Source organism: Manis pentadactyla, chromosome X (genome assembly GCF_030020395.1).
Source record: "Manis pentadactyla isolate mManPen7 chromosome X, mManPen7.hap1, whole genome shotgun sequence".
NCBI lineage: Eukaryota > Metazoa > Chordata > Mammalia > Pholidota > Manidae > Manis > Manis pentadactyla.
In genome coordinates, this window is record NC_080038.1 from 62,818,182 (window position 1) to 62,845,433 (window position 27,252).

Here is a 27,252-nt window from a genome sequence, read left to right on the forward strand (position 1 = left end):
TGGTAGATCAGGGAAATATGGTAGGTAGAATATGGATAGATTTCGGCAAGGAATCGGCAAGGCTTCTTTGGTCCACTCTTGGATGAGATGGTGAGATTACAATAGTGATATGTTTAAGTAGACTTGTCTGTAGCTGATGGAATGATCAGTCCCAGAGGAAAATGATGAGTGAGCCAGGAGCAGTGTGTGGGGGTTTCCAGTGCATGTATATGTGTCCTGGCTTTGTCTCTGGGTCTGCCCTGATCAGTCCGCCTCTCCACCACCCTCAAACTGTATTTATTTTTTTCCTGGATATAAAAGAATTAGACTTGTAAAAAATTGGGAAGTACAGAAAAATACCAAGTAAAAAAAATTCATATCACCTGTAAAACTACCTTTAGAAATAACCACTGTGTGTATGTGTCTGTATTTATTTCCCTCCAAACTGTTACATATGGTATAATATGTATGTGTCTCTTTTAAGACTGGAATAGTTGTATTTAAGTTTTCTGTCCTTTCTTTTAAATTAACATGTCATGAATATTTATTAAGGTGGTTTTTAATAGTTAAATAATATTCCAGCATGTGTCTCTCATAATTCATGTGACCATTCTCACTGGTGGACATTCACGTTGTTTCCAGTTTTTTAATCTTACAAATAAACTTTAATGGATATTCTTGTATGAGGCTTTTTGTGAAACTGTGATTGTTTCTTCAGAATGAATCCCTATGAATTATTGGGCCAAAGGGTATAAACATGTAAGACATTTGATGTATTTTGCCAAATTGGTCTCTGCCCCCACCAACAGCATAATAGTGTGTATTTCGATACCCTTCCTAACATGGAGTAGTATTTTCTTTTAAATCTCTGCAAATTTGATAGGTAAAAAGATATGTCTTTTACTAACAGAATTGAATGTCTGTGTGTGTGTTCATTGGTCTTTTTATTTTATTTTGCTTTTGTGGGGATTGCCTGTTTATACCCTTTCCCCATTTTCCTATTGAGGTATGTTCATCATATCTTATTATTGTGTAAATGCTTTAATTAGAATATTGTTTTCATGTATAATTGCAAAGGTGTTTCACAGCTTGTAGCTTTCTTGTTTATTTTGAAGTACTTATGTTTTATGTAGTCAAGTCTCAGTGTTGTCTTTTGTGTGTTTTGCCTCTACCCATAGGTTTGGGAGGACATACACCTTTCTTTTATTCTAGTTATATAATGTTTTTTTTTTTGGTATCATTAATCTACAATTGCATGAGCGACATTGTGGTTACTATACTCCCCCCCATCACCAAGTCCCCCCCACATACCCCATTACAGTCACTGTCCATTAGCATAGTAAGATGCAATAGAATCACTACTTGTCTTCTCTGTGTTGTACAACCCTCCCCGTGTTGCCCCCCACCTACATTATGTCTGCTAATAGTAATGCCCCTTTTCCCCCCCTTATCCCTCCCTTCCCACCCATCCTCCCCAGTCCCTTTCCCATTGGTAACTGTCAGTCCATTCTTGGGTTCTGTGAGTCTGCTGCTGTTTTGCTCCTTCAGTTTTTTCATTGTTGTTATACTCCACAGATGAGTGAAATCATTTGGTATTTGTCTTTCTCCATCTGGCTTATTTCACAGAGCATAATACCCTCTAGATCCATCCATATTGTTGCTAATGGTAGGATTTGTTTTCTTCTTATGGCTGAATAATATTCCATTGTGTATATGTACCACATCTTCTTAATCCATTCATCTACTGATGGACACTTAGGTTGCTTCCATTTCTTGGCTATTGTAAATAGTGCTGCGATAAACATAGGGGTGCATCTGTCTTTTTCAAACTGGGCTGAGGTATTCTTAGGGTAAATTCCTAGAAGTGGAATTCCTGGGTCAAATAGTATGTCTATTTTGAGCATTTTGAGGAACTTCCATACTGCTTTCCACAAAGGTTGAACTAATTTACATTCCCACCAGCTGTGTAGGAGGGTTCCCCTTTCTCCACAACCTCGCCAACATTTGTTGTTGTTAGTCTGTTGGATGGCAGCCATCCTTACTGGTGTGAGCTGATATCTCATTGTGGTTTTAGTTTGCATTTCTCTGATAAGTACCGATGTGGAGCATCTTTTCATGTGTCTGTTGGCCATATTAATTTCTTCTTTGGAGAACTGTCTGCTCAGCTACTCTGCCTATTTTTTAATTGGATTATTTGCTTTTTGTTTGTTGAGGTGTGTGAGTTCTTTATATATTTTTTATGTCAACCCTTTATAAGATCTGTCATTTACAAATATATTCTCCCATACTGTAGGGTACCTTTTTGTTTTATTGATGGTGTCCTTTGCTGTACAGAAGCTTTTCAGCTTGATGTAGCCCCACTTGTTCATTTTTGCTTTTGTTTTCCTTGCCTGGGGAGATATGTTCATGAAGAAGTCACTCAAGTTTATGTCCAAGAGATTTTTGCCTATGTTTTTTCCTAAGAGTTTTATGGTTTCATGACTTACATTCAGGTCTTTGATCCATTTCGAATTTACTTTTGTGTATGGGGTTAGACAGTGAGTGATCCAGTTTCATTCTCTTACATGTAGCTGTCCAGTTTTGCCAGCACCATCTGTTGAAGAGACTGTCCTTTCCCCATTGTATGTCCATGGCTCCTTTATCGTATATTAATTGACCATGTATGTTTGGGTTAATGTCTGGAGTCTCTATTCTCTTCCACTGGTCTGTGGCTCTGATCTTGTGCCAGTACCAAATTGTCTTGATTACTATGGCTTTGTAGTAGAGCTTGAAGTTGGGGAGTGAGATCCCCCCCACTTTATTCTTCCTTCTCAGGATTGCTTTGGCTATTCGGGGTCTTTGGTGTTTCCATATGAATTTTTGAACTATTTGTTCCAGATCGCTGAAGAATGTTGTTGGTAATTTGATAGGGATTGCATCAAATCTGTATATTGCTCTGGGCAGGATGGCCATTTTCACTATATTAATTCTTCCTAGCCATGAGCATGGGATGTGTTTCCATTTGTTAGTGTCCTCTTTAATTTCTCTTAAGAGTGTCTTATAGTTTTCAAGGTATAGGTCTTCCACTTCTTTAGTTAGGTTTATTCCTAGGTATTTTATTCTTTTTGATGCAATTGCGAATGGAATTGTTTTCCTGATTTCTTTTTCTATTGGTTCTTTGTTAGTGTATAGGAAAGCCACAGATTTCTGTGTGTTATTTTTATATCCTGCAACTTTGCTGTACTCCAATACCAGTTCTAGTAGTTTTGGAGTGGAGTCTTTAGGGTTTTTTATGTACAATATCATGTCATCTGCAAATAGTGACAATTTAACTTCTTCTTTACCCATCTGGATTCCTTGTATTTCTTTGTTTTGTCTAATTGCCATGGCTAGAACCTCTAGTACTATGTTAAATAACAGTGGGGAGAGTGGGCATCTCTGTCTTGTTCCCGATCTCAGAGGAAAAGCTTTCAGCCTCTTGCTGTTCAGTATGATGTTAGCTGTAGGTTTGTCATATATGGCCTTTGTTATGTTGAGGTACTTGCCCTCTATACCCATTTTGATGAGAGTTTTTATCATGAATGGATGTTGAATTTTGTCGAATGCTTTTTCAGCATCTATGGAGATGATCATGTGGTTTTTGTCCTTCTTTTTGTTTATGTGGTGGATGATGCTGATGGATTTTCGAATGTTCTACCAACCTTGCATCCCTGGGAAAATCCCACTTGGTCATGGTGTATGATCCTTTTGATATATTTTTGAATTCGGTTTGCTAATATGTTGTTGAGTATTTTTCCATCTATGTTCATCAGGGATATTGGTCTGTAGTTTTCTTTTTTGGTGGGGTCTTTGCCCTGTTTTGGTATTAGGGTGATGTTGGCTTCATAGAATGAGTTTGGGAGTATTGCCTCCTCTTCTATTTTTTGGAAAACATTAAGGAGAATGGGTATTATGTCTTCTCTGTATGTCTGATAAAATTCCAAGGTAAATCCATCTGGCCCAGGGGTTTTGTTCTTGGGTAGTTTTTTGCTTACCGCTTCAATGTCTTTGCTCGTAATTGGTTTGCTTAAATTTTGTGTTTCTTCCTTGGTCAGTCTTGGAAGTTTGTATTTTTCTAGGAAGTTGTCCATTTCTTCTAGGTTTTGCAGCTTGTTAGCATATAGGTTTTCATAGTATTCTCTAATGATTCTTTGTATTTCTGTGGAGTCTGTCGTGATTTTTCCTTTCTTGTTTCTGATTCTGTTGATGTGTGTTGATGCTCTTTCTCTTAATAAGTTTGGTTAGAGGCTTATCTATTTTGTTTATTTTCTCAAAGAACCAGCTCTTGGTTTCATTGATTTTTTTCTATTGTTTTATTCTTCTAAATTTTGTTAATTTCTTCTCTGATCTTTATTATGTCCCTCCTTCTGCTGACTTTAGGCCTCATTTTTTCTTCTTTTTCCAATTTTGATAATTTTGACATTAGACTATTCATTTGGGATTGTTCTTCCTTCTTTAAGTATGCCTGGGTTGCTATATACTTTCCTCTTAAGACTGATTTCGCTGCGTCCCACAGAAGTTGTGGCTCTGTGTGGTTGTTGTTATTTGTTTCCATATTTTCCTTGATCTCTATTTTAATTTGTTCATTGATCCATTGATTATTTAGGAGCATGTTGTTAAGCCTCCATGTGTTTGTGAGCCTTTTTGCTTTCTTTGTACAATTTATTTCTAGTTTTATACCTTTGTGGTCTGAAAAGTTGGTTGGTAGAATTTCAATCTTTTGGAATTTACTGAGGCTCTTTTTGTGGCCAAGCATGTGGTCTGTTCTGGAGCATGTTCCATGTGTACTTGAGAAGAATGCGTATCCTGTTGCTTTTGGATGTAGAGTTCTGTAGATGTCTATTAGGTCCATCTGTTCTAGTGTGTTGTTCAGTGCCTCCGTGTCCTTACTTATTTTCTATCCGGTGGATCTATCCTTTGGAGTGAGTGGCGTGTTGAAGTCTCCTAAAATAAATGCATTGCATTCTATTTCCTCCTTTAGTTCCGTTAGTATTTGTTTCACATATGCTGGTGCTCCTGTGTTGGGTGAATATATATTTATAATGGTTATATCCTCTTGTTGGACTGAGCCCTTTATCATTATGTAATGTCCTTCTTTATCTCTTGTGACTTTCTTTGTTTTGAAGTCTATTTTGTCTGATACTAGTACTGCAACACCTGCTTTTTTCTCCCTGTTGTTTGCATGAAATATCTTTTTCCATTCCTTAACTTTTAGTCTGTGCATGTCTTTGGGTTTGAGGTGAGTTTCTTGTAAGCAGCATATAGATGGGTCTTGCCTTTTTTCTATTCTATTACTTTGTGTCTTTTGATTGGTGCATTCAGTCCATTTACATTTAGGGTGATTATTGAAAGATATGTACTTATTGCCATTGCAGGCTTTAAATTCTTGGTTACGAAAGGTTCAAGGTTAGCTTCTTTAGTATCTTACTGTGTAACTTATCTTGCTTATTGAGCTGTTATAAACACTGGTGATTCTTTATTTCTCTCCTTTCTTATTCCTCCTCGTCCATTCTTTATATGTTGGTTGTTTTATTCTGTGCTCTTTTGTGTTTCCTTTGACTGCTTTTGTGGGTAGTTGATTTTGTTTTTTGCCTTTAGTTAGTATTTGGTTGGTCTGCTTTCTGTGCTGTGATTTTATTTTCTCTGGTGATATCTATTTAGTCTTAGGAGTGCTCCCATCTAGAGCAGTCCCTCTAAAATACCCTCTAGAGGTGGTTTGTGGGAGGCAAATTCCCTCAACTTTTGCTTGTCTGGGAATTGTTTAATCCCTCCTTCATATTTAAATGATAATCGTGCTGGATACAGTATTCTTGGTTCAAGGCCCTTCTGTTTCATTGCATTAAATATATCATGCCATTCTCTTCTGGCCTGTAAGGTTTCTGTTGAGAAGTCTGATGATAGCCTGATGGGTTTTCCTTTGTAGGTGACCTTTTTCATCTCTCTAGCTGCCTTTAAAACTCTGTCCTTGTCCTTGATCTTTGCCATTTTAATTATTATGTGTCTTGGTGTTGTCCTACTTGGGTCCCTTCTGTTGGGAGTTCTGTGTACTTCCATGGTCTGATAGATTATTTCCTCCCCCAGTTTGGGGAAGTTTTCCGCCATTATTTTTTCAAAGACACTTTCTATCCCTTTTTCTCTCTCTTCTTCTTCTGGTACCCCTATAATGTGGATATTGTACCTTTTTGATTGGTCACACAGTTCTCTTAATATTGTTTCACTCCTTGAGATCCTTTTATCTCTCTCTGCATCAGCTTCTATGCTTTCCTGTTCTCCGGTTTCTATTCCATCAATGACCTCTTACATCTTATCCATTCTGCTTATAAATCCTTCCAGAGATTGTTTCATTTCTGTAATCTCCCTCCGGACGTCATCCCTTAGCTCTTGCATATTTCTCTGCAGGTCTGTTTGCATGGTTATCACCTTTATTTTGAATTCTTTTTCAGGGAGATTGGTTAGGTCCATCTACCCAGATTCTTTCTCAGGGGAAACTGTCTGGTTTAATCTGGTTTGTATCAAATTTTTCTGCCTTTTCATGACAATAGAGGTAGTTGCTGGAAGATGGTGCATGTGTCGCCTGGGAGAACATCCCTTCTTGCTGGTTTGTGGCCTTCCTCTCCTGGGAGAACAGTGACCTCTAGTGGCTTGTGCTGGGCCGCTGTGCGCAGACGGGGCCTCTGATTCTTGCCCTGCTGCTGTGAAGTTAAGCTCTGCGGTTGCTATGGGCATGGCTGACCTCAGTCTGCTGCTCCAATATGGCGGAACCTGTTGGAGGGGAAACAGGCAGGAGTCTGTTTATCGCCGTGAGGGGCCTCCGAGCTGTGCTGCCACCCAGGGGGTCAGGGTGCCCGTAGTTCCCTGGGATTCCCAGCTGCTGGGCTAAGTGTCCCTGGACTCTTCTGTCCAGCCGTGGGGTCCCTGTCCCTTTAAGACTTTCAAAAAGCACTCGCTTTTCTTTGTCCCAGGGGTACTGGCTGTGGGGACACGCTCGTAGGTCTTACTGTCCTGTTTCCCTAGTATCCAGCACACCATGCACTGTGTGTCTGTGATCTGGTACAGATGCCTAGGGCTGGGTGTTTAGCAGTCCTGGGCTCCCTCTCCCTCCCTCTGACTCCTCTCCTCCCGCCAGGAGCTAGGGTGAGGGGTGCTCGGGTCCTGCCGGGCCTCAGCTTGTATCTTACCCCCTTCGTGAGGCCCTGGGTTCTCGCAGGTGTGGATGTAGTCTGGCTGTTTTCCTGTGTCTTCTGGTCTCTCTTTTAGGAATAGTTGTATTTGTTGTATTTTCAAAAATATGTATGGTTTTAGGAGGAGATTTCAGCTGCTCTACTCATGCCACCATCTTGGCTCCAGCTCTTCCTCTGCCCATTTTTGAATTGGATTATTTGCTTTTTGTTTCTTGAGGTGTGTGAGCTCTTTATATATTTTGGATGTCAACCCTTTATCAGATATGTCATTTATGAATATGTTCTCCCATACAGTAGGATGACTTTTTGTTCTATTGGTGGTGTCCTTTGCTGTACAGAAGCACTCACTTGTTCATTTTTGCTTTTGTTTCCCTTGCCCGGGGGGATATGTTCATGAAGAAGTTGCTCATGTTTATATCCAAGAGATTTTTGCCTGTTTTTTTCTAAGAGTTTTATGGTTTCATGACTTACATTGAGGTCTTTGATCCATTTCGAATTTATTTTTATTTTTGCATTTAAAACCTTTACCTGCCTAGAGTTTATGATGTAAGGTGTGATAGTACCTTATTTTCACTCTTAAGTGTTCCATGAATTACCTTAGTACCACTTATTAAATAATCCACCATCTCCCTACTGTTTTATAATGCCACCTTTATTGCACACACACACACCTGATTTGGATTTTGGGTTTCTATTCTATTCTGTAATACTTTACTCTGGGATTATCAGTTACTAAAAATGACCACAGGTTTTGGCAAATAACAAGAAATTCCTTTCTCTAGGTCCCATTTTCTGGGTTCCTATGACTCAAAAGAGATACAATCGATACCCCAATAAAGATCTTCAGAGAATTTGTGATCCTGTTGGAGTAACTACTATGAAGAATATTTGAATCTAGACTCTCAGTTGACCTGGTAAAACAGAATCAGTTACATTAACTCAAATCATAAAATTATAAGATGTGTTTGTGTCACTATGTTGCAGTATCTCCATTAAGTGGAAAAGATTGTTGTGAGTACCTGCTACTCACAGCACAGAAAGGTATATAATTCTGTCTTCTTTGTCATGTTTCCTGGATGAGGTATTTTGTCTTACTGGGGTTCTTACATATACTTTTGTGTAAGGGCTAAAAGAGCTAAAGGCTTTGTTAATCATGCATTTGAATAAGCTATATGAAATTCCTGTGAGGTAGAAGAAAGGTCCTGTTTGAGGCTTTTACCGTGATCTGCTGGCTGATCAGGAATAGGTGAGAAGGACCAGGCGGAAGGTCCTGTGAACGACTTTTTCCTAGCATGATATGCGTTTAAAGGATTTTTAATTCTACTCATTTCAGACCAGATGGCTGAATGTAATACCTTTGTACCTTTATACACCTTATACAGTGCTTTTGCCCAGTAGCTTTTTCTGCATCCTCACTAAGCATTTTGTGGGACAGAAACATCCAGTCAATAGGCAGGCTGATCTGGAATGTCTTGTTTTTTGTCTCATTCCTAGTATCAGGTTGCAATCTGGAAGCCTGGTTTTGTGTGTGTGTGTGGCTGAGGAAGCTGCACTGTGACAGTGCTGGAACCAGAACAACAACTTCGAGGTTTCTATTCTGGGTTAGTCATGGTTCTGAGCCCATTGCTCTAAAAGTTTGAGATTATTTTTCTTCAAGCAGTATCTGCCCATATTGAGGCCTGTTTGCCACTTTTCTGCCCCCTCACATAGCCTTAAGAGTGTTTTTTTGAATTTATGAAGTTTATTTTTGACTCAGAGCTTAGGATCGTTTGCAGATGTGAAGATGTCCCTCTTCTAGATCATATTACAAAATTAAGCTGGACTAGTCCTAGGTTTGATTCCTTATGGACCTCATTGATTTGGTCATAAAATTATATTATGTCAAAATGAGAAGGGACCTGTGAAATTCTAAAGTTTTAGAGGTGTCAGATTCTTTAAATAGTGGGCCCCATGATTGGAAACTAACCCAATTAATAGGCTTCATACTATAGTTATAGAGACAAGTCTGTAATTCCTAGAAGTGTGCTGTTTGGCTACTTATATCCTTATCTCCACACTGACAGGTGTCTTCTTTATGGACTTATTTTCTTCTCAGCTTCATCCATTTCTTTTGAAAACCCGAGCTATATTCTTGGGACAAAATGTTGTAATTCAGACACTTCCTGAGGGCTTGCACTGTAAGGGAAACCATAGAATCTGAAAACACAGTTCCTACTCATCAAAATCTGTGACTCTCTCCTGAGGTTATCACTTCATTTCCACCCGAGTTCTGTACATTTTCACAGTGGGTGATTCCTTTGCGCTCAGGGCAGCTCAGCATTGGCAAATGAGGGGCTTATATGAGTTTGAGAGTTGAACATTTGCACTTCCAAAAGAACAAATGAGCCTCTAGGCAGTTACTAGCTTATTTTGAGTTTATAGCCAACCACTATGCATGCTATTAATCATTCCTGTCTTCCCTGCTCACTATTTGTTTGGAGACTCAAGGTCAGGAAGTTAAATTCTTTTTTACTTTGTTTTTGTTTGCCTGTCTTGCCAATGGGTTTCAGCCCCGGGCAAGTTCGCTATGGATTCAGTGAGACCAAAGAAATTGACAGCAAAACGTTCTTGGGGTGAAAGGGTTATACCCAGGTTTATTTCCATGTGGCAGGTCAGTCACTAGAATCCCATTCACTCAGAGCAAGTCTGCATGCAGCAAGCCAGTCTCTGCCTCCGGGCCCCTCTGTCTGCACAGCCGTCCTCCGAGCCTCTCTGCACAGCCGTCCCACACAGCTGTCCTCTGGGCCTCTCTGCACAGTCATCCCGCACAGCCGTCCTCTGGGCCTCTCTGCACAGTCGTCCAGCACAGCCGTCCTCTGGGCCTCTCTGCACAGTTGTCCCACACAGCTGTTCTCTGGGCCTCTGTCCTCGGCACTGCCACCACTCCAGCCTCTGTTCAGCTCTCCTGCAGCCTTACAGCCCTGCCACCATGTCTTGCCCAGAGCACTGGGCAGAGCTCTTTTTATAGAGTCAAATTGCCCACGGGTGTGCAGTGGGCTAGTCAACCAGGGCCAGGTGAGAATCCTGGCCACAGGAACTCTCATTTTATCCACGTTGCCTCTTCCCATTGTTCCTACTTGTCAAAATCTGTGTGTCTGAAGTCTTATCTGGTCTTCTCCCCACCTTCATTATCATTTCCAAATTTGATAGTCATAGCTTTTCTTTTATTCTATAGCATTTCTCTTTTATATCTTCATTCAAGTCAACAGAACTCTATACCAATGCAGAATAAGTACCCTTTGTTGATACCATTTGTTTCCTATTTCTAATCATTTCCCTAACTGTAATCAAATAAGACCAAATAAACTTTCTACATTTTGAGAAACTGAGCCCCTTTCAGCTTTTCCAAATTAATGACAGATGTTATTTTTTGTTCTCAGGAGACACTTTTCCTGTCATTAGGAAGGTAGATGGACTTGAGAGCAAAGTCTTAGAGAGGAGATGCTTGCTTGTGTGTCCAGTTCATATTCATGAATATTGTAGTTTCTGTCTCCTTTGATGCTTTAGACTATTAAGTAGATCTTGAAACCTTTGACGTGTCAGTGTTTTGCTGAAATGGTTTGTGGTTTTTGTTGGTCAGTTGTTAGTGTTTTGGGGTGGGTGGAAGGAGAAAGTTTTGTATTCTTTTTCTTAGATTAGTTCCTGAGGAGCCAGAACTTGAGAATTACACTGTCCAGGTTTGGCTCTCGGATCTTTTATAGCGAGTTAACAAGTTCAATAAAAGTTTGTTGATTTAGTGGGGCTGCAGATTTCCTTGCTGAACCTTGAGAAGGAAACAGAAACCACATCAAGGTGCTTCTAATTTTTGTAAAGGAAGTGACATCATCACAAATTCTGGGTACTAGGTTTTCAAAGGGAGAGGTAGCAGAGGGGCTGGAAACCATGTTAGATGAAGAATAGTTAAGGAAGTAACATTATTTAGTCTGAAGAAGAGAGAGCTTATTTTGAGGACATGATGGCCATTTTCTGTTACGGCTGATGTTATTCCACCTTTTCCTGGTCTATCGGCAAAAAACTCAGGAGTTGCCTTTGATCCTTTCTCTCCCTACATAAAATCAGATGCCAGATTTTATCTCTTCTAGCTCCAACATTTTTTCATTCTTGTCCCTTTATCTATCCTCAATTGCCCCCATACTATGTCAGGTCTTTCAAGTCATTGTCTATACCAGTAGAATAGGTTCCTGGTCTCTGTTATCTTTTCTCTCTGGCCTCCATTCTATATTATATCTTCAGAATCATCTTCCCCCAGACCTGGTTCTAATTGTTCACTTTCCTGTTTAAACACTCAACAGTGGTTCCCATAGCCTAGTAAGAGAAGTCCTATCTTGAACTTTTATAACCTGGTCTCCAGCCTTTCATCAGCTGCTACCTCTTCCCTGTTCACATTCAGCTTTCCATTCAGTCTCATCTGGTAGCCTTGGAAACTGCTCCAGGCATTCCCAGCTCTTTGACCTTCTTTAATTAGGATCAGCTGGCAAAGTATTTGGCCCTCAACCCAAGAACTTTCTCTTGGTATTGTTATGTAATATTAAACTGAGGACTAGAAAGCTTTCCAACATTGGACATATTTGAGCAGAGGCTACGAGGCTGGCTGGTTTGGATACTCTCAAAGCAGGGGCTACTTAACCAGCAGCTGTAGGGCTAGACAGAGAGCGCGTGGCCCTCTGCTGTCAAGAAACTGCAATATGCCTGTGAGGCACCATACTTACTCTTCCCACAGTAGCCAAAGTGATAAAGACTATCAACCCCCACCCCCAATCATGTTATTCCTTTACTTAAAATCTTTCGGTGACTTCTTTTCTATTACTCTTCGGATAAAAGCAAAAATCTTTGCTGTAATCCATAGGCCTTGTATGATTTGACCCCTGCCTACCTCCCTAGTCTGATCTTCTACCGGTATCTCTTAGTATCCCTTCACTTTCCTGTGATCCAGACATTTTGTACCTGCACAGGTGCTGTTCCTTCTGTCTGGAATGCTTACTTTATCCACCACTCTGCCCCTGGCTAACTCTTCATCCTTAAAGGCTCAGCTTAAATGTCACTTCCTCAGGGAAATCTTTAACACCTTCCCCAAATCCCCCCAGTAGGTTAGGTCACCCTGTTAGTCTCCTAGCGTTTTCTTCACAGCAATTGTCACAATTGTAGTGAAAGGCGTAGTTAAACAGTTGTTTCATAATGTCGTTTTTAGGAACTGATTTGATTGTTGTTATATCCCTGCAGCTCTCACAGTGCCTGGTACACAGTAGGCAGTAAATATTTGAATAAAGGAATGAAGAAAACTGGGATGAGGAAAGAAAGGTGGTGAAGGACATAAAGGATGTTCAGTGTCAGGCAGGGGAGAAAATTCCAGAAGAGAATAACAGATAGGAATGAACAAGTAGTGTTCAAGGGTTCCAGGCAGGCCAGCTCAAAAGAGCATCTGTGTAATGAGAGGTGGGCTTGGCAGGAGACAGACTGGGAACCACAGGAGGATAGCTGTAGCAGTTCTCGAAAGTTCAGTTGAGATATTAAAGTAAAATTATTTAATTGCTGTTGAGTTATAGATACTTGGACACGGGGACTACAAGTTGACATTTTAAGGAAGGCTTTTCAAATAAGAATCTAAGGTGGATTGGACCTTGGAGAGCCTGGGGGCAGACAACCACTTAGGGCAATATAGCAATAGTCCAGAGGAGAGATGACACACTGTGGCCTAGAGAGAAAAGGCAAGCGATAAAATAGTGAAGAGAAAATGAAGAGGCAGTGGCAGTGAAATAAATAAATAGATGGATTGAGGACACATTTGGGAAGAAACATCAGCAAACCGTGAGGAAACACTGGTTGCAGGCAGGGGAAAGGGGGTGACATTTACATTCACAGGGAGGTTTGGCACGTGGTTGTCAAGTAGGGGGAGGTTGAGTGGTCAAGTCTGGAGGCAGATATTTCTAGAGGTAGTAGTGTCATATAACAGGTGATGGGACAAGCCCTTTGAACCACCAGCTCCACCCACAGGAGGACTAACCTTTTCTGTGATTAAGCAGAGAGAACATTGGAGGTTCCTCTTTGTCTGTTCCAGAATACAATCTTGACTTCATTTTTGCATTATCAAAGGCTCATTAAAGTGTTTTCCCCCAAAGAAAAGATCAATCTGTCCTCAAGGTAAGTTCTTCAGAAACAGAAAAGATATGGGAAGCTTTGAATAGCAGTTTATCCTCATTTCCAGTCCTAAGGGTTTCAGTATGTTGAGGTTCAATTTGGGGTAGTGCCAATCAGATTTTTTTCATGGGCAGATAATTTGACCCTGCAGTTTTTACTTCTAGGATTCCATGCTAAAGAAATACTCATACACATGTACCGTGCAACACTGATTGTAATGTAAATAATTTAAGTGTACAGTAGTTGGGATATGACTGAATAAATTATGGTCTATCCATAATACGGACTGCTACACACCTATTAGAAATGATGAGGTAGGTCTGTGTGTACTGACGGGGATGGGTTTCCATGACATAATAGAGAATGAAAGAAGTTGATGCATGTGAATCTGTGTGACTTGTGAACATATGTATATAAACAATATGTGTGTGGAAGTGTGGAAGGATACATACTAGAAATACTAGTTTCTTCTGGAGTTTAGTGGGCAAGTCATTTCCAAAGAAGGCAAAAAATACATTTTCTGCTGTGATGGGGAAATGATACAGGAATGTGTAAAGAGAAGAAAAGATGTTTAAAAATCATGTACTGCTTTTATAATTTAAAAAATTTGTAAACTCATTGGCTTTCTTTGCAGGCATATTGGACAGAGGCCTCTTGAGCACTTTTCCTTTCCCAAATTGAGATTTGCAATTGTATTGCCAATTTTTTTTTAAGAGCTTTCCAACCCTCTTGCCCTATCTTCCTTTTTTGAGACATGGTACAGGATCTTTACCTTATCTTTTCCCTGAACTAACAAAACAAAACCCAGCTTTGTAAGTTAAGACCAGCATTTTCAAACTTTATTAGACATTAGAATCACTTTGATGCATGTTAAAAATGCAGATTCCTGGGGTCACTGTAGGTTCTGAGTCAGTTTGTGTGGGGATTCAAAATCGTAATCTTTCTGAGGCACCTCAGATGGTCGGTGTTTCTCGGAATGCTGACTGGTGGTGTCCCAACCCCCTTGTTTTTCTGTGATTAGCAAAGGGACGAGGGAGCGATGACTCACTGTAGATGTCTTTATGGGTCACAAATGGCTGGGTTCATCTGAATGGGAAAAAATGAATAAAACACAATTTAGTAGACTTGAGAGTTTAGTAATAAGTGTTGTTTTATTAAAGTAGCCTGTTTGAAGTGGGCCCTTTGGGCTACAGGCTGATTTTGGGCTTCCTTGGCAGTGACCTGGCTTAGGAGATGCCTTCCAGCGATGGCCTCCTTAGGTAAGAGTGGAAGGGGCAGAGGGACCTTGGCCAATTGTGAGGTCTTAGAATGCAGATGCTTTTAATGAGATGCTTTTGTCCTGGGAAAATGATGCCTCTAATATTTACATGAGTCCTATGGACTATTCTAAAGTTGAATTATTTTTTCTTTGTTACTGTGGGTTATTAACATCTCAAAAGCGTGTTTAAGAGACATACAGTCCAGTTGCTCCAAACAATTAACCTTGGGAACAAAAGTAAATGGGACTACTTCTTAACTACCTTTCCAACCCCTTAGTGAATCTGGCAGCCATCAGTTAAATAAACTGTTAGGTTTATTAGTTTGAGAATAGAATTGTCTACTTGGGCACAGTTTTCTAATCTGTTTTTTACTTACCCATCAATCATTTATTCAGAGGCAGTAGCGTGTGTGCCTAGTGGACAGTAGATAACTACAAATAAAAGCCAGAGACCAATGAGCAGCTGGAACTCTAAAGGGGATCATCTGAATGGGAAAAAAATGAATAAAATATCATGTAATAGACTTGAAATCTTAGTAGCCTGTGGAAAACAAAGTAGATTCCTTGAAACAGTAGCCTGTTCTCTGTGTAGTCTTTTTTAGTGGTCCCTCTAGCCTAGCATTATCAACCTTGGATTAGGAGCCTTGAGGAAATGGTGGATTGGTGGTTGTTTCTTAAAGGATTTTTTAAGAAAAATAGTTACTAAGCAACTGCCATGACATGCTGCTAAGTTGGAGTTTAGTGGGCAAGTCAATTCCAAAGAAGGCAATGTATAAGCAAGTTGCAAGGGGGCTAGGGGGACGGCTTAGGGATAGATTGGGTGGATTTTTTTCTGGGTTCAGTGATTATTTCTGCCTTTTACTAATGTTCCCCCAGAAAGGGCTGCTTGGTCAGAAATCTGTCTCATCCAGGTTCTCTTAGCCGGTGAGAGCAGAGGAGGGCCAGAAAGGAGCCCACTGGATAGGGGCAGGTGGAGGGCTGAGCCCTGGGGTGGGGTCAGGTGCTTGGGTGGTCCTAGAAGTAGACAGCCATGAGCTGCGCTCTCAAGCGGTTCAGGGCTTTTTGTGACAGCAGGTATAGGTCACCACCTTCTACCTCAGTGATATTGATGTGTTGCCTTTGTAACCCTCAGAACAGGGACAATGTCCAGCTGCTGTCTCTCTTCCCCCAACATTTAATGGTTGAGTCAGTGACTTAACTGCTTCCTGCAAGATTTCAGGGATGGGAGTAGGTAATGAGGACAAATCACCGTAACACCAGTGCATGATAAATGAAAGAGCACATGAATTTAACCAGTTGGCTTCATTGGTACCAGAGTGAACACAAACAAACTTTGTTGAGAAGAAGATAATTGGGCAAGTCAAACTCCCATTTCCTCTCCTTTGGGCTTTTAAGCATTTCCCTTTATATGCAGCTGAAGGTCAGGTTGGTTTGCTGAGGGAAGGAGAGTGTCAGTTGTTGGAACAGGTGTTTTGTTTTCTGCCTTAGCGTCATTACAGACTAGATGTGGATGCTTCTTGCCAGCCCTCTGTGGTGCATGAAGATGCTTTTGTGGAATTCTTTGTCCCTGGAAATGTGTTTGTTTTTAAAAGCAGTTCCCAACTTTCAACCCTTAGTATAAATTTTGACTTCCTTTAAAATCAGCTTGTCATAATGAAGTATGCCTGATTTCTACCATTTCCACAGCCTGTGCTTTAGGTATGTCCCACTTGATAAAGCAATTATGAACCTGAAAAATGTTGTGTAATTGTGTATGTGGGGTGTGTGCATATCATATTTAAACATACGAGGGAAGTGTCACAGCAAAGCAGCTCAATCAAAAGCCTCTAATAATACTCGTATGGCTAATTAATTTTTCTCCATCACATTTTCTTAAGCTGGGTGTAAACCTCTAGTCACCTTGGCTGTTACGGTGGTGTCAGTGGGCCACAAAGCTGGGCATGGAATTATGACCCCACTGACGAGGTGGTTTTGGAGGAGAGAGGTGTGAGCAGACTCTAGATTTGGGAGAATTTCTGCTTGATGGTTGTTACTGCAGCCAAAGGCCCTGTTGGCTAAAAGGAAAATAACTCAGGAGAGCTTTGTGATCTCTTCATCTGATTGTGAAGCTTGTTTTTACCTTTGTACTGGGTTCCAATCTTACCCCCTCAAAAAAACCAGTCCTCTGGAAATAAGTCATTCTGCTTGCCTCACTGTGATATAATGGCAATAGCCTCAGACCCTTCCCAGCCCCTCCACCCTGCTCAGGGCCATCTGTTCTCTGCAATCCACTTTTGGGAAAGTCTCCTTTCCCATCTGCTCTCCTTGGGCCTTAGTGCCTGCTCTTAAGATTTATGAAGGCTGCCCTGGAACCTCTTTCCAGTTGTTATTTTTTTCCTAAGGATCAGTGAGATTTCAGGGCAGATAGAAAAAAAGCTTTTCCCATTTGCTAGGTCCACATGTTACTCCTTTATCAGGTGTATTCTTTCCTTGCAGTAGTCTGGGAGTGGAAAAAAGTCTGTCTTTCTGTGCTTGAGGAGGTTCTGCTATCAAAGCAAAGATGGACTGGGCTGCCTCTGGCTGCTTTGAAGCCAAGTGTCCCCCTGGCTCTTTGGCCACTGGCGTGCAGGCTCTGGGCTGCTCCTTGGGTTCATTCTTTTCTGGTCTTTTCCCTTGTCTCCCTGACAGAGTACAGTCGCTTTGAGTCGAAGATACATGACTTGCGAGAACAAATGATGAACAGCAGCATGAGCTCTGGGTCTGGGTCCCTCCGGACAAGTGAGAAGAGGTCTTTGTATGTCAGGTAAGTCACCCTTCTGAGCATCAGGCCTTGTGGTGCATGAGGGGAGCTCTGTGCCAACCCATCCCTTGTGTAAGCAGTGAGTAGGGAGTGTGTACTCCCAGTACTGAAACAACACTTTGTGTGCTCAGCCTGTGTACTTTATGGTCAGCATCTCCTCCCTTTTGTTTGCTAGCTTCTTCCTTTTCACTCATGAATGACTCAGTGCTGGGAAATTTCAGTTTGCTCTAATTGTAAAAGACTGTTGGTGATTGTTGCTAGTTAGCATTCAAATAGCACTCCATTTTGAAAGAACTTTACTTGCAATCTGTGATTTGAGAGGAAAACTTGGCATGTTCCCGCCCTTCCACATATGCATAATAGACATCAGGTTTGTATCCAAGCCTATCAACTCTCGCTGTGGTCTGGTACAGGGTCTCTTTTAAGAGACCAAAGAACTGACAGATTGCTGTGTTCTGGAATTTTGTTTTTAATTGTGTTTTCTCACTCCTTACCTCACTGGTCTGCAGTATTGGAGGCATGGGTCATGGACAGGATGGTGTCCATTGGTGGGGGTAGGTGGGGGGTGGCGGAGTGGGTGGAGGGAGGGAATGGGTATGTGGCATTAAACGCTATTCAGAGATATGGCTGACGGTTGAGCTTCTGACCCTTGAGGCATATTGTAATACTTGGTCAGGTCAAAGTACAAACCTCTCTGGGAGTTGGACTGCTAAATGAACAGTATGGACTCCTAGAACTGAGGGTAGTTTCCTTCTTCCTGCCTGGGATTCTTGGCAAAATTCCTAACAGCCTGGTGTGAGTTCATTGTATCCCTCCAAGGTTTAAAACCTTCCCCCAGCCAGAGGTAGCTGTGTGTGTGTGGACACTACTGCCGGGAGTGGAGCCGAGGGAGCCAGCTTTGAGCCTGGAGCCCACTAGAACCCTTCACAGTTCTGTCCTAAAATGGACCCTCAACTCAATTTCTCTTGTGTTGAGAGCAGCTTTCTTCACATTTGCTGTGCTCACCTCCCGCTGTGAAGGGAGAAGAGCGGGTGGAAGGCTGGACTAGTTATGGGTGATCTTTTCAGTTCCTGCTTTCTGTCACTAAGCCCTTGCTCTGGGGCTGCAGCCTAGACTGGGGTGCTGATGGGGGAATCAGAAATGTGCTGTCGCCCCTGCAAAAGGGTAATAGTTATTTGACTTGGTCAGGATTGTTCCGTTCTGGTGCTGCCAGCTTCCGCAGATGTGGCACTCCAGAGTGCGTAGGAAGCTACTCTTTAGGCAAGACAGTTTCTTCACAAAGCTTTATTTTTAGGTTCCCCCTCTTTGCCTATCCTGTGCTAGAGCTCTCTGCCTGGGCAGGGGGAGTGGGCCTAGCTCCCGGCCTGGAAGACCTAGCGCTCCCTTCCCTGGCTTGAACAAGGGATACATTCCATCTAACTTGGCAGGAGGGTGGATACTGCACTTGGTTTCTAGTGAATCGGTTTAGGCAGTTGACATAATCTGCACTTAACCTTAGCTAGAGTTAACGTCTCTATCCTCCAAGGAGAGTAAATACAGTTTAGCAGTGTGCACACTGATGATCACTACACCTAATCCAGGGAAAAAAATGTCTTATGGCTAAAGCAGCAAGCTGAGGGCCTTCACGAAGCTAACCCCTCTCTCCCCAAGCCTGGCTTGCTCCCTGCCCTTTCCTGCCTGTTTTGGCTTTTTACTCTACACTTGGTTCCTTTTCTTCAGCATGTAAACATATTAACATTTCTTCTGCTCTTAAAAAGAAAAAGAAACTCCCTTGATATCAATAGTCCCTTAAACTATTGTCTTGTCTCTCCTGCTCACCACATTTGCCAAATTATGTGCCAGGAAACACTAATTCCTCAAGATGTTAGTATGCATTGTGTGAAAAGTCAATGGTTCAGTAAGTTGGGCAATGAATGTATGAAACAGAAAAATAGAGTACTTCACTATGATTAGTCTCCAGGGGGGACTGTACTAGGCAGTGTTTCCCCAAAAGATAAGAGCGTGGAAGCCTTATTTGCAGAAACTCATCTTAATATACAGGTGGGGAAATGTTGGGAGTCATCTGTACCTGCTGCTGCTATTTCTTCAGATTGCCTCACTTACAGCAGGAAAGGAATTGTGCATCTGCTTTTCAGCATGGTGGTGTGCTTCCAAGCAGCTCCGGAAGGCTCCAGAGGAGCAGAAGCCCAGCTCTGTCAGTGACCAGTGGTGACCTCTTAGGTGTCAAATTCAGTGAGTCCTTCACTGGCGCTCTGCCACTGGTCTGTTTGTTTCTGTGAATTATCTACCTCCTTCTTGAAAGGTTGTCTTCCTACCTTGTGGACCATTCCTCAGTACTTTTCATTAGCTCTGCCCCCTAAATGGCAATGTCATTTATTTTCATAGCTTCAAATCCTGTTGTGTAAATGACATCCCTGATCTCTCTCCTGAACTCCAGACTTGCATATCGACTACTTGCTGAACACATGCACAAAGCTGCCCTCCCAATGCCTTAGACAATCAGTGTGCTCAAAATGGACACCCCCCAAACACACACACCTACTCCTCTTCACTTGTCTTTCAAAGTTAATTGCATTACCCCATCATGTGGAAAAGGGATTAGATTTGTTCCGTCATCCAAGGCAGATCTAAGCTCAACGTAAGGAAGAAAGAGCTAATGATTAAGACGGTCTGAAAATGGAATGGACTGCTCCCAGAGATAGTACATTTGCTCTTTTGTCACTGGAGGTGTTACTGAAGAGGCTGGGCAGCCATTTGCCTGGTTGTTGCAGAGGGGTTGAAGTGAAAGCACCAGTCCGGATGTGATCTGCTCAGATGCTTTTGGTTAGTTCCCCAGTGTCTTCAGTATAAAGGGGAACATTGGGGAAACACCTACTATGCATTTGGACCTTTGTAAATGCTCTTTAAATCCTTTCAATAAATGCTACAAAGCTACATTATCATTCTCATTTTGCTGATGAGAAAACACGCCAGTTAGACAGCTGAGAAGTCTCGAAACTGGAATTTGAACCTGGTGGTTCTGACTATAGAGCATGGTTCTTTCAGCATTTCCCAACCTTCCTGATAGGATTTAGCTGGCAGGCTGGTAAAGATGGAGATTCCCAGGCTCCTCATCTATTGATGTGGATTCATCAGGTTTGGGGAGATGTATGTTTTTAACAAGCAATCAGAACACTCAGGGGTTGGTGTCACAGTAGACATTAATTTCTGTTTCACTGGAACAGCCGAACATTACACGGATTTTGGAAGAAAGCAGTAAAGCCCAGGGCTGAGAATTTGGGTGTGGTTGTGGGGGAATGTGGAGGGGGGAATGTAGATTCAAGGAAGCAGCAAGTGTGGTTCCTGCCCCAGGGCAGCTCAACATGTATGTGTAGGGGTACAGAAGAAGCAGGTGATTCAAGTGAAGGAACCCTTTGCAGTTGGGGATTGTCCTCCAGTTCTTTCTGCCATTGTTTCCCCTCCTGATGTGCTTCTCCCTTCCCTTTGTGTGAGCGTCTGTCTTCCTTTAGTGTGCATGGGCTTGCAAAATGATTTTGAAGCAAATAACATTCTCTGACAGCTGACTGACGTTATAGCAGGTGAAGCTCTAGGGAGCTGCAGCTGTCCCAACAGGGGAGATGGGATCTGTAGAGTGTGGAATAGGAGGAAGGAAAGCTTACTGTTCAGAAAATGAACCTTGGTTTTAAAGTCACTGGTGACTGAATGGAAAGGCCTTCCCCACACTTCACAGTACTAGACTCAGGTCTTTAATGGGACAGGCAAGATGAGCAAAGCCCGCTTTCTGCCCAGTTTAGGGCCCTGGCTCTGTTGGTGCATTTGCCGTCCCCACTGGAAAAGTCCACAGAACTATGCCTCTCTGGAGTCTCCTGCTCAGGGTCAGTGTGTCTGGGTGTTTAACTCTGCCCATTCTGATAGGCAGATAGTACAAAGACACAGGGTAGGTTAGTGTTCCAAGTACCTCTGTGTTCTATACTTGTACTTTATGTATCTCTTTATGGAATGAAATGAATACAAGTCTTGTCCTCTAAAGGTTGCCAAGAGGTGGAACTGGACATTTGTAGAAACAGCTTTGGAAAGTCTGTTCCACCCAGCCTGTCTGCATTCTTTGCAGCCACAGAACAGCATCAAGCCATTTGGGGAGCCCTGGCCTCCTGGCTGGCCACCTGCCATCCTAGTTGTCTTCCCACTGTAGGAAGGAAATCATGTTGAGGCATCTGTAGAGTCTTGATTCAAGAAACAATGTCAAAATACTGGCTTGGTCATTAAAGCAGGCTGGAGAATGTTCCTTATCAACAAGAAGACATTAATTAGTAACAAGTTTCAGTAGTGGATTAAGATGCCAACAAGGTAATATTGGCAGGCTTCACTATCTGACAGAATTTAGTGATGTTGATAATATTCATCTTAAAAAGCAACAATTTCCATAGTGTTCAGGGCAATGGGAGGACAGGGCAGAGTTTCCTGTATCATCAGTTCTGGAAAAGCCTGTCGCTAGATCACATAACTTAAACAGCAGTTCTGGACCTGTGCTCATAATCCCCTGAACTGATCCAAAGACGCTGTGAACCCCAAACGTTGACATATTGTGGGGCAGTTGGTCCTCACGTACCCCTTTAAGTTCATAATTGGCCTCTGAGGCCTGCAACTTTGAGGTTGACTGAGGAGAACAGTGCGCTCCCTGCCTTCCATGTTCCCTTCTGCAAGGTGTGCCAGGGAGGCCAGACTTGGTGCCAGCTGAACTCACTCCTCTCATGATGACCCATCTCTGTCTAATGAAGTACTCAAGTTTGAGCTTTTGAGTTGCTCCTCAGAAGTTGCTGGAACTTGTGACCCTCACACTAAGGTCAAGGGCTAACAAGTAGCTACTGCTTTATAGTTCTTAGTGCGCGCTTTACATGGACCAGGCAAGGGAGGGGCTGCTCAGTTTTGAAATAACATGTGCCCTTTATCTGGTATTTTTCTGTCTCAGGCAGCTCATGCTACTGTAACAAAATACCACAGACTGGGTGGCCTAAATGACAGGCATTTATTACTCACAGTCCTGGAGGCTGGGGAGTCTAAGATCTAGGTGCAGCAGATTCAGGTTCTAGTGAGGTCCCCTCTGGCTTGTAGATAGCCACCCTCTTGCTGTGTCCACAGGCCTTTCCTGGGTGTGTGTGAGGAGAGAAAGAGAGATCTCCTGTCTCTTTCTCTTCTCATAAGGGCACTAATCTCATGATGAGGGCCCCTCCCTCATGACCTCATCTAAACTGATTACTTCCTAAAGGTCTCACCTCCAAACACCATCACACTGGGGGTCAGGGCTTCTGCATAAGACTTCACATTCAGAAGGTCAAGACCACTGACCAGAGGAAGAAAACAATGTGTTATACACCAGCTGGTGTGGGAGGGAAATACCGGGAAGAAGCTCTGAGGGACAGTAACTGAGGAGTAACTGGGAGGGTGTTCCTGTGCCCCCTGCCCCAGCCTGTTGTCATCTGCAATTCACAAGCATCAGACAAGGCCTCACTCCTCAAAGGGCTTCCCCTTTAGCAACTTTTTAATGAAAGATTAAAAAGTTGCAAGAGTTAATAGCAATAAATAGAAAATAGAAAGCAAGGCCACTGCTAAATACATCATATGAATTAGGAAGAAGGCTGTTTGGAGCGGGCAGGGTCACACAGTGGTGGGCCTTGGGTTGGGCTTTGGAGGAGCTGCCGAGGGCATAGGGGGAAACAAAGAACCTCCCAAGCCAGGCAGATGGCTGGGGTTGCAGGTAGAGAGGAGGGCACACCACCAGGTGGTGCAGCAGAAGTAGCTCCTTGCCTTTGAGATTGTAGTGCCCAAGTGCTCTTGTTCACTTTGCCTTGAGAAACCTGCCTGTCAGTTACCTCGGTAATTGCCCCTCCCTTGCACACCTGTTCACTAAGACGCCAGGGTGGCTGCGCCAGGTGCTTAGATTTTTCTGGGTCTTGTGGCCCCAAACCTTACCATTTAGGATCTGAACTGCAGAGGCTTTGGCCTCTGTTTACTTTGAACTGATTATATTCCTGCCTTCCCATCTGGCACTGAGGTCCCAGCTGAAAGGGGGATTAGGCAGCATCCCCAGAGCATGTGCACCATCCCTGTGGGCTGGTGCAGACAGCTCTTAGGGGATTCTGTTTAAAAGGCCACTACTTAGGCAGCGTATCTTTCAAGACCTTCGGCAAAGTTTTCTTTTCAGGAGGAAGGCAGAGGCATTTAAAGCTGCCATGCTGAAGCTTAGTTTGGGAACTCCAACCTGCAGACCCTGACGAGTGAGCCTCTCCTGTGCATACTGGTGTGACTTGGCTCTGGCAGCTGCTTCGTTGCCCACTCTCCCATTGTTTTTACATGCCACATTCTCTATGGGCCAGGCCTTTGACCCTGCTCTTAAGATAGGTCAGTATTCTTCTGGCCTGGCAAACTTGTTTGACAAGTTGCCGGAAAACCCAGATCTGGCTCTCCCTTCCTTGCCAAGGTGCATGGCCATGACCAGGGGCAGCACATTCAGAGCTGCAGAATAATCTCTTAAATGTAGACTGTTCTCTGTGATCCTACGCTGTGCCTGGTGATATTTCTGCAAACTTTGTTCGCTCCTTGACACAGTGTTTCCATCTGACCTGACCAGTCTTTAACTTGGAGGCCTCCATGAAATTCTTTTTTTTTATTAGATTTTTTTGATATTGTTAATGTACAATTACTTGAACAACATTATGGTTACTAGACTCCCCCTATTATCAAGTCCCCCCCCCCACTACCCCATTACAGTCACTGTCCATCAGCGTAGTAAGATGCTATAGAATCATTACTTATCTTCTCTGTATATACTGCCTTCCCTATGTCCCACCCCCCTACATTATGTGTGCTAATCGTAATGCCCCGTTTTCCCCCTTCTTCCTCCCTTCCCACCCATCCTCCCCAGTCCCTTTCCCTTTGGTAACTGTTAGTCCATTCTTGGGTTCTGTGAGTCTGCTGCTGATTTGCTCCTTCAGTTTTTTTCTTTGTTCTTATACTCCACAGATGAGTGAAATCATTTGATACTTGTCTTTCTCTGCCTGGCTTATTTCACTGAGCATAATACCCTCTAGCTCCGTCCATGTTGTTGCAAATGGTAGGATTTGTTTTCTTCTTATGGCTGAATAATATTCCATTGTGTATATGTACCACATCTTCTTTATCCATTCATCTACTGATGGACACTTAGGTTGCTTCCATTTCTTGGCTATTGTAAATAGTGCTGCGATAAACATAGGGGTGCATCTGTTGTTTTCAAACTGGGCTCCTGCATTCTTAGGGTAAATTCCTAGGAGTAGAATTCCTGGGTCAAATGGTATTTCTATTTTTAGTTTTTTGAGGAGCCTCCATACTGCTTTCCACAATGGTTGAACTAGTTTACATTCCCACCAGCAGTGTAGGAGGGTTCCCCTTTCTCCACATACTTGCCAACATTTGTTGTTGATCCATGAAATCCTTTTTATCTAGACCCAGAAAGACTAAGGGGTTTCTGAGGCTTCTAGTCTCCCAAAGCCTCCCAGCACACCACCTTGTTAATAAGTTCTCTCAAACGTGGGGCAGGACAAAGGTGGCAGAGTGCTTGTTACGGTCTTTCTTGGGGTCTGAAGACAATTAAGTATTGCTTTGTTTTTTCCAGCTCACCCTCTTGTTGAGTCAGGTTGAAAAGTTTGGTTGCTGTGTCATCCAGGCCTTCCATGTGTACGATTTTGGATCCAGGATGGTGGCTCAGTCTGATTTAGAAGGGGCGGTGGGGTATCTGCCTTGACTTTCTCTAGTGCTTGCCCTAAGGATACAAAGGAGTGGCAGGAAGATACACCCAGGTTGTAGAGAAAGGTGCTCCTTTGTCCTCTTACCAGTCCTGACCTAAGGCATTTGTAGCTAGGTACCAATCCCTGTCACTCCTCAGGGTGTCCAGGCTATCCCTAAGAGAGATGGATTGTCGCTCCTAGATGGCCACAGTTTAGCATGCCTCTTAAAGATCTTAGGTAGGTAGTCGATATTTTTTCAAATTGATTAAGGTCTAGTTTACATTTTTCAGTTTCATGAAATACATGACATTTGAAAGGTGGTTTGACTTTACTACCCGGGCCTGTTCTGTTTTACTTCCGCATGAAAGTTTAGCCTGGTAATGGTAAGAAAGTCAAGGCAGTGAAGTGGGCCACCCAAGGCCTACTGATGGAATGCCAGACTCCGTAGCTGGACTGTAGCCTGCCCAGTGCAGGCCCCAGCCTGCCCCTCTCCTGAGGGCTGTGCAGGTATTCCTGACCCCCCAGGCACACCCTGGGCTACTTGCCTCTGCCCACCTCTGTCTTTTGAAGTCCTGAACCTTCACTGGGGCCTGGTTCAGAAGTCAACACCTCCTCTGAGCTTCCCCAAGCTGGATGTGATCTCTGCTCCCTTGGAATGCTTTTCAGCTTCATATGTCCTACCTTTGTGCCTCGCCAGGTATGGAACACAGTGCTCCATACAAAGTATATTCAGTGAGTCTTTAAATAATGGAAGAAAGGTGTTTTCTAGACATAGCCAAGGGTTAGGTTTTTTTTTTTTTTTACTAAGGTATCATTGATATACAGTCTTATGAAGGTTTCACATGAGCAACATTGAGGTTACTACCCATATTATCACCCCCATATTCACCCATATTCTCAGGTCCCCCCCACCCCATTGCAGTCCCTGTCCATCAGCATAGTAAGATGCTATAGAGTCACTCACTACTTGTCTTCTCCATGCTGTACTGCCTTCCCTGTGACCCCCCCTACATTGTGTGTGCTAATCATAATGCCCCTTAATCCCCTTTTTCCTCCCTCCCTACCCACCCTCTCCACCCCCTTCCCTTTGGTAACCGCTAGTTAGGATTATGTTTTTCCAAATGTGACTGTGACTTAGACCTCATGAAATTTTTCTAGATTTAAGAGCCCTGGTCCAAGAGGGGCCCGCCACACAACTCTAGCTGAGGGCCTGTTTTTCATCATCTATGAGAAAGTTTTCTAGCTTATAGTCAAGCAAAATTTCAAAAGAGACAAAGTAGATTTAGAGAAAGTGCACATCACAGATTTGGAGAATGTGAAAATCATGACAGTTAGAAGGACTGTTTGTTGAAGGAATTGGGAATGCTTAGCCTAGCCTGGTAGAGAGGGCCCAGGAAAAACTGAGACCACTTAAATCCTAGAGCTGGAAAGCCACATGAGGAATATGGAAGGGACTTCCTTTATTAGATAGGAAGTGTGGAACAGGATGGTTTCAAGGCACCAGTGTTCTGCAAAGCTCCTTTCGCATTTGCACTTCTGCTTGATAGAAAAGGAAATTCTTGTTAATTCATCTTTCACATTCTCAAATGAGAACATTACAGTTCAGAATTTCAAATTCAAATATGATGCTGCTCTTATGTCTTTAACAAAATCATACTTTAAAAATAGCATTGTCCGTTCTGTTGTTCAGTATTCCTCATTTCACAGATTCATCAAACAAAATCCAGATACTCAGGTACCACTTTTTATTGGGCATTTGCCTTTTTTTGCCTTGTTTGCCAAGGAACTTAGAGCCAAACATGTTCCTCATCTGAAGTAAGTGACTCAAGCCAGGTGCATGGTATATTGATTTCCCCTCTTTAAGTGCCTAGAACAGCATCTTAGTTGTATTAGATGCTCCTAAATATGTGTTTAATGGATAAATGTCCTTAAGAATACAATATTGTATCATCATTAAAAATACTGGTTTTGAAGAATAGTCAAGGATACAGGAAATATTAATGATGTAATTGCAGGTGACAACTAAGGTTACAAAACTGTATATACATACCATGTTTCCAACATAGTGAAATGTGTATTTTTTTGTTTCTGTGTTTATTA

General features: G+C 42.6%; 1 protein-coding gene across 8 annotated transcripts in view; it reads left to right on the forward strand.

The window, feature by feature from the left end:
• Positions 1 to 27,252, forward strand: part of DLG3 (discs large MAGUK scaffold protein 3) — a 56,784-nt gene that overhangs the window by 16,656 nt on the left and 12,876 nt on the right. For all 8 annotated transcript variants that reach the window (XM_036907309.2, XM_057495543.1, XM_036907310.2 and 5 more), the window contains one exon: positions 17,278 to 17,392. In XM_036907309.2, the coding sequence (XP_036763204.1) occupies positions 17,278 to 17,392 (115 nt within the window). The remainder of the gene's footprint in view (positions 1 to 17,277; positions 17,393 to 27,252) is intronic.